The sequence below is a fragment of the Austrofundulus limnaeus genome, unplaced genomic scaffold, assembly GCF_001266775.1.
Source record: "Austrofundulus limnaeus strain Quisiro unplaced genomic scaffold, Austrofundulus_limnaeus-1.0 Scaffold1946, whole genome shotgun sequence".
Taxonomy (NCBI): domain Eukaryota; kingdom Metazoa; phylum Chordata; class Actinopteri; order Cyprinodontiformes; family Rivulidae; genus Austrofundulus; species Austrofundulus limnaeus.
This window is the reverse complement of record NW_013954348.1, coordinates 14313-22010: the sequence shown is the minus strand read 5'-3', so window position 1 is coordinate 22010 and position 7698 is coordinate 14313. Positions and strand designations below refer to the sequence as shown.

Genomic DNA, 7698 nt, shown 5'->3' with positions numbered 1-7698 from the left:
GTTGAAGCAAATGCAGCATAAGAGCCCCCGGTGGCTGAAGAAAAAAATCTACGTATAAGCCGCACCGGTCTATAAGCCGCATGGTTCAAAGTTCAGGAAAAAAGTCGCGGCTTATAGTCCGAAAAATATGGTACAGTTTTTTTTGTTTACGTGAATATGGTATTTTTTTTATCCTGATGTGTATAATAATAAATAATAATATAAAAATAGTAACAATATTCCTTTAATTTTATAATGTTACCTCCACTGACCACAAAGGTTCCCAAAAGGGCCTTGAAAAGGCCTGTGTACCACCAGTTGATAATCACAGTTGTAGCTTTTTTTGCAGCTCTGGACACATTTTATTAGTGAGACAAGGAGCACAAATGGCTCCTTTGATCGTAAAGGTTGCAGACCCCTGGTTAGGTTATAGAAATGACTGATAAATGAATAGAAGTCAATGCCTTGTCCCCATGAGTATATACAAACAAACATGTATGTGTGTGTTTATGGGCCAGCGGGTGGGGGGAGGTGGGACAGTAAACTGAAATTTAATGACTTCATGTGTGTTGTGGGGATGGGAAGATCTACACAGAGCAGAATGTGGTAAGGGGGTGGGATGGGAGTGGGTCGGTGTGCGTGGGGGGCTGCAACAAAGCAGGCACTGGGGTGGAGGGGAGGGGCAACTTGGCATAACAAAAATAATTTTGAATTTGTGGTTGGTTTTTTGGTGTTGTTTGTTTTTTCAGACAGTCTGACCTTAATATATTTACTGTATCATATTTTAATTCAAAGTAAAAATAATACATTGAATAATTGTATGAAACACTGATTTCTGATCAGACAGCGCAAAAAATAGCCATCTAAAAATAAGTTTAAAATGACTAAATTATGGTCTGAATCTTCTCAAATTAATGTCTACCAGTGCAGTAAGACAACTGCACTTGATAAGACTTCTTGAAATAAGGAAATATTTCCAGGTAAGACGTTTAGATCAACAGTTTCTGCAGTGAAGTGATTTTCTACTGCTCATGTCACTGCTTATGTGCAACCAAATCAAAGATTACTTAATCCAGGATTACACTAAAATCTCAGCTTAATCCTTTATCCTAACTTCGTACAACGAGCCCCGGTCATCTTATGACACCAACAGCCTGTTGCATTACATAAGAAGGTGTATCACTGCGTTGTTTGAGGAGCAGTTACTAGTCTTTTAAGGACAAAGTAATTGTCATAATGAAAATATGGAGGTCAAATATTTTAAATGGCTTTTTTATTAATATGCAAATTTGTGAGGTGTAAACCTGCACATGGTTTTGCAGCAAACAGCAAGTCGAACTGGTTTGACGATATAAACTCAGCAGGAAGCTATTTGGGTGAACACCTCCTCTGTCACTGTCGCATTCTCACAGAGACTTGAGACACACGAGTGTGACGGACGCGGCACGGCAGCGACAGTGATTTCATTGTTCGTTTAGCTCACTGGGAGGACTTGCAACCTTGTTTTCTCTTAAGGCAATGAGATAGTCGTATCTATCCTTACCGGCACAATGGAAACTCAGGTGAGGAAGAATTCAGAAAGCGTCCTCTAAAAATGTATTTATCTTTGAAAGCTGTCTCTTTTTTTTCTAGTAATTCATTCATTACAAACACTAACATAAAATTATAATAATAAATCTCAAAGGGATTTAAAATGAAGCTGTTGTGATTTTATGAGTGTCATGCTGATGCTATTTGACATGTTATCTGAGAGATTAAGGTTTCCGAAATAAAATCGGATTTTGTCATCAATTCTTTTCTGACGTGAGGTCAGAAACCAGCAGGATGGTGGCGTGGCGATGTGTTTGTTTGAGATGCAAATAACATTTTTAACTCGAATGCCGCTGACCTAAAATCAAACTGAAATTTTAAAATACCTTTTTTCCCCCTCATTTCCTCCTGTGTTTTAGGTTCAAATGACAGCGGCCCACAGTGACATCCAGGAGAAGATCATCAGAGAGCCGATGGTGGAGAACTCTGAGGAACAATTCCTCAAAAATCTTTACGTCTTTATGAAGAAAAGAGACACACCGATAGAAAGAATCCCCAACCTGGGCTTCAAACAAAGTAATTATGAATATTTTATTTTGAATGTATTAGATTTGCCACAATAAAAGTCTACATAATGCTTTAAAGTTTCACTTGAATCCTTTCTGGAAAGTGTTCATGTTCATAAAATCAAACAGTTAAAGTATGCAAGAGTTAAAACTGAGGTGAAGCAGCTGAAGTTATTCAATCTACTTAGGAGTATGTACATTTATTTAGCCATTTCAGATTTTTTAAGTAAATTATCTATAACATAAATATGTCTTGTTTCACAAAATGCATAGATTTTTTTTCCAATTCTCATAATCTCTTACATTCCTGTTGAGATGACTTAAAGTCCTGTTTAAGTTTTGGTTTATATGGAATCAAAAAGCAACAATTTTTCAAATTTTTTAAAAATATCGAAATCAAAATTATTTTATATTTATTGATTTCTTAAAGCACAGCTTGATTTATCGTCAAAAACAAAGGCATGCTGTCCTGTTTTATCAGTGTTTAGGTCATCAGATCAGACAAGTTGATATAACAAGTTTTTTAAGTCATCCAAACTTAAAAAAACCTCCAAATTTAAAGGTAAATATCTCAAAACTACTTTTATTAAAACAAATAAAAGTTTAGGCACATCTTAATCATAGAAAGGTATTACTTCAGTTTTTTATATTTGAGGTAACTTAAATCTTTTATTATGCTGGCAGTGTTTGCAGCTTAGTTAGTTTAAATGATCATAAGCATTTGGAAATGAAGTTTCAATTTTGGCAATTTTTTCAAAGCCTTTTTAATGTAACTTCTTAGATTAGCTAGTTATTTGTTTTAGATATTTAAATTATTGTTAACATAATAAACTTATAGTTTTTTATTTTTTGGTGATGACAAACCAAGAGAATATATATACTGTATTTGTTTGTTTGTTTTTGTTTTGTTTTTGTAAAGTCATTAATCAAATGTTTTTTTCTACTGTTTTCCAGTTGATCTATTTGTGATGTTCAAGACGGTCAATGAAATGGGGGGCTACCACAAGGTAAATCATTTTTATTTCCTGCTAACTAGTGATAACTTATCTGTTTTCTAATATTTATGAATATGTAATCTTTTTTAATATAAAACTGTTTTTCCAACTGTTATTAAAATGAATACTTAAAGTCAATTTTTAAAGCTGTTAAGACACTTGTGAAGTGCTGAAGTTTATTTACTGCACGTTGCGTTAAAAACAAACAATAAAGAAGTGTTTTGCTCACCCCAGGTGACATCTCATCAGCTGTGGAAACGAGTTTACAACACACTTGGAGGAAACCCTCGGAGCACCAGTGCAGCCACGTGCACCCGCAGACATTATGAAAAGTAAGATCAATCATCTGTTTGCATTTAGATAATTCATTTGGATTTTATTATTATTGTATGTCTTGTGCCTGACTCCTGTTTTTATCAAGCAATGCTGAAAGCACAATAAAGTTTTTGCCAGTACAGGTGTGGGTGGTGGGGGTCAATCCAATTCAATATGTTCGCCACAGTTAATCAACTTTAGCAAGCACAAAAACGGCTTAAATTTATTTTTAGACACAGTGGGCTAAAACTTGGTGTGTTAGTAGCTGAAAGCAACCCCCGACATTCTCTGATTCATCATCAAAGCTAACTTGGCAAATAAATGTAATTCATACACTTTTAAAGATTTGGTTTGGTAACCTGCTGTAACCTCCAGCACAGCGAGTCCACATTTTTAAGTTCTGTGTTCGAAATGGCCACCACAGCTAATACAAATAAGGCCCTAACTCAGTTATATCACTTGTCTAACTTACATGTGCTTTATGTTGTTGTTTAGGCTGCTACTACCTTATGAGTGTCACCTGAAAGGCATATTAATGAGCGACACACCTGACCATCAGCCGAAACCTTACCGCTACACCAAAGATGATGATGGAGGCCAGAGACTATCCAAACGCAGGTTGTTGTCCCTGCAGCTGCACCAGGTTAGTAATGTAAATTGTCTTTAGTAGTAAACAACAAATGTGTTGTTTCTGCTGCTGATAGACCATTTTCTCCCCACAGGGATTGCACAGTTTCCAGTCAAACCCACATGGGAGTATCTACTCTCTGCCTCTCCACTACCCCAACTTCTACCACCCAAGCCACCCCATTCTGCCGCCTTTTGTCCCCATCTCGCCTTCTGTGTTGACACCACATACCCCCACTGTTGTCCAGCCCAGATTCCCCTTCCATCCGTCTCAGCCGGACTCTACCGAAATGGTCAAGGAACCACTGGAGCAGCTGCGCTACCTGGCAGAGCAGTACAAGACCTCAGCTGGACAGCCTCTGAATCTGAGTGTGAAAGATTCAAACTGGGAGTCAAGCCTGAGCCCAGCCTCGTCGTTCTCCCCTGCTTCGGGCAGCAAAAATCCAAAGTTTTTAAATAAACCTTCCACGCTCTACAGCCATCACCGTGCAGGTGTGGTGAGAGGTGAAAGGTGTGAGTCGCAGGACGATGAGTCCAGAGAACAGGTCTCTCCTGTCTCTGAACCTACAAAAGAAATGGAGGCGAATGCTGCTGATGTCATCATCTCCACACCCTCAAATAGCCCCGTGAATAGTTGTGATCTGACAGTCGAGGATGACATGGATGTCATTGAAGTGGTGAAACCCGCCAGCTCTCCAAAAACAGACTTTCCGAAAACCAGAGAGGCCAGTCAAGTTTCAGAGGGTGTCAGTCAAATATTCCCCAAAGAAAAGCAGGAGAGTAATATGGAAATTGAGGTTCCGCTGTCCGTGGTCCAAAACTGGCTCAACATGTGCAGGGCTCCAACTAAAGAACCTTTTTCTCCAGACCATGAGGTGTCCTCTAGAAAAAGAAGCTGGTCTGACGTGAATGACTCCCCCACCGACCTGACATGTCGCGTGAATCCCAAGAACCAGAGCTCATCGGAGGATCTGAGGCTGAGGAAAGACCTGAGCTTAACACCAAACATTCAGACAACCATCCAGCAGCACTGCATTAATCAGAGTCCATTCACCAGTTGCAAAACCTCTCCTGCAGGTGGCGTTCTGAAAGCTGCAGCTATCCGAGACATTTGGCCGTTCCATCAGCAGAGGGTGGAAAAGCCATTTAACTTCAAGTCTGCAGGTTTATGGGATTTCTGTGGTAAAGACACTCTAGCTCCCCCAAAACCAATTTTTGCTGATTCTGCTCCTAAATTCTTTGGGGAAGACCTAGTCCATGGGGGTAAACAGAGAATAGAGATGGAGTCTTCGGCTGTGCTCATGGTGAACTCCAGCCCGGCTTCTGTGCTGCACCTCACTACGGAGGAGGTCATGAAACTTAAGAAGATCATCTCGAGTTCATCATAAAGACCTGGTTACTAACCCAACACCACATTTAAGCTTTATTTTCTTTTTACTTTTTTTCACTCAAGTTTCAGTCTGTTGAAATAATGAAAAATCATCAAAACACATATACATTATTTTGTTTGGAATAAATTGACAAGACGTTTCAATTGCAATAATTTCAGAATTTTTTAATTAACTTAAAATTAATTCAAGACGTGCCATTCTTGACAATATTTTCATAAAATTCCCTTCAGTATATTTTTCAGCAACAAAGAAATAACATTTTCAAAAATGCTTTTTACAGAAAAATGATCTTGGACAGACTAATGATGATGAATAACAAGTTCATTTTTTGTACATGTTTTGATTTTGTATCAAAATGCAATGTGTGAAAAATAATGCTCTTCATTATTTGTTGTATAAGTAATAAATGTACATATAAATTAAGTTTTTTACCTTTGTGAAATCAAATAAATTTAACAAAGTTTAAAAGCTGGTTTGTTGAACGAGTAATTCTGTTGAAAAAAACAAATATTTAATTTTATTTTTCATTATTATTAATGACAGCATTTCAGGGCCAGACTGAAAGAAATTTATTTTAAATTTCAAGAATAACAACATAATATTACAAGAATAGAGCCATATGAAAATAAAGTCACAAAAATATGAGAATAAAGAAATAAAACTATGAGAGTAAAGTCATTTTACCAGAATAAACTCGTAATATTACGAGAACTGAGCATCTTATGAAGTTGTTGGAAATTGTTTAGATTTTTCATTAAAGGTTTTTTTTTTTTGTTTGTAATAAATGAAATACTGTACATTTATTTAAAAATATTTACTTTGGTATCGGTTTTCTAGATAAGAAAATACTTAATCTTTTAGCACATCAATTAAGTCATCAGTAGCAGGGCATTGAAACGATTGCACATGCCACTGTGTCTATTTTGAAGAAAGAACAACATGGCCTTGGGAAATTTGGTTTCTTTTGTAAGAGAAACTGTCTGGTGGTCGACTGCATGGCTATAGAATCAGAATCAGAATCACTTTTATTGCCAGTGTCAGTGAATACACAGACTAGGAACTTGCAGTTAAGAACACCCATTCTTATTACACACACATAAAAAAACATTGGGGAGAACGGATGTCCAGGTCTTTCGCAGCATGGTCGCGCTACCTTTTTGCAACTTGGAATACACATAATAAGAAAGATGAGTTAAAAAAAGATGCTCTGATCCTATTTTTACACATAAACACAGAAGCATTTGCTCAAAAAACCACTCACTCAGTGCAAGACAGCTGGGGGTGGGGGGGTTCAAACACATGGTACGGGGTGGGATGTAGTGGAGCCGGTGATGTTTCAGGTTAATACTCCGTGCTGGAACCAATCACAGACCTCCAGAGTCCAAAACCAGTTGTTATCAACCCAAGTTCAGTTTATCAGAGTTCAGTTCTCTGTCACCACCACTGTGGCCTTCGGACTGGTCCACCCACGGATGATACGGGGGACGGAATGGGGGAACAAGCCTTTGTTCACGTGTCAACCAGGGAAGTTTTTATCACTGCCGAGCGCCAAAGTCAGTAGCTGCAGGGATCCAAAAGATAAACTTAATTGTTTTGGTACAAGCAGCCTTGAATTTCTTGCTGATCTACAGTCTCAACTGCATCTCTGTATTGGAGAAAAAAATGCTGAATTTTCCAAATTTCATCACCTTCTCGCCACTTTTTCCATCTGAAACTTCACCCAGTTGTAATCCTACATCTCATGGGCACGCTTGCTGAGCTGTGGTTCTCATCAGAATCACATCCAGTTTGCGACTTATATCCCCCAACATCTGACGTAACGTCTGTGCATTTCCAGCACGGGAGATTCCATCCAAAGATCCTGACAGCTTTTCACAGGTCCAGAATGCTGTCAGGATCACTTTCATTTTCCAACAAGCCAGAACTCCTCCACAGCTGATCAGCAGGAATCTATTTATCATAAATCCAAATATATAAAAATCTTCCATGTCTTCAATGGAAAGCGGTGCCAAACAAATTAGGTTCCAACCCCAAGAACCAGCCACCCGACCAGCCGCCACCATTCCACTTGGACAGCTGTGCTCCCCTTGCTCCAATCTCAATGTGAAAAAAATAGTGTAGATTGTGTTCAGAGTCCAGTTGACCAAATCCATAATTCCTTTTGATTTTGGATGATAGGTAGAAGAAAGTCTTGAAAAAGCTGCAAAGCAGGAAGGAGGGACAGATTCAGGAGAGAGAGCAAAAGCCTCCAACTCCTTGAAAGGCCAAGCAGAAAAAAAATCATATATATATACT

The 7698-nt window shown here is 38.2% G+C and overlaps 1 protein-coding gene across 1 annotated transcript; it reads left to right on the top strand.

Annotated features, from left to right (window-relative positions):
• The first annotated feature begins 1316 nt into the window (after positions 1–1316).
• Positions 1317–5546, top strand: arid6 (AT-rich interaction domain 6). The gene is made up of 6 exons (XM_014034034.1): positions 1317–1541; positions 1929–2085; positions 3030–3082; positions 3305–3402; positions 3881–4028; positions 4108–5546. Exons 1-6 carry the CDS (start codon positions 1530–1532, stop codon positions 5398–5400), a joined length of 1761 nt encoding a protein of 586 aa, XP_013889488.1. The 5' UTR covers positions 1317–1529; the 3' UTR covers positions 5401–5546.
• Positions 5547–7698: the final 2152 nt, after the last annotated feature.

Excerpts from the sequence above, each read along its gene's own strand:
- arid6 (XM_014034034.1), top strand. Across the intron at positions 3,083-3,304 it reads AAATGGGGGGCTACCACAAG|GTGACATCTCATCAGCTGTG; the intron begins GTAAATCATTTT and ends TGCTCACCCCAG. Across the intron at positions 4,029-4,107 it reads TGTCCCTGCAGCTGCACCAG|GGATTGCACAGTTTCCAGTC; the intron begins GTTAGTAATGTA and ends TTCTCCCCACAG.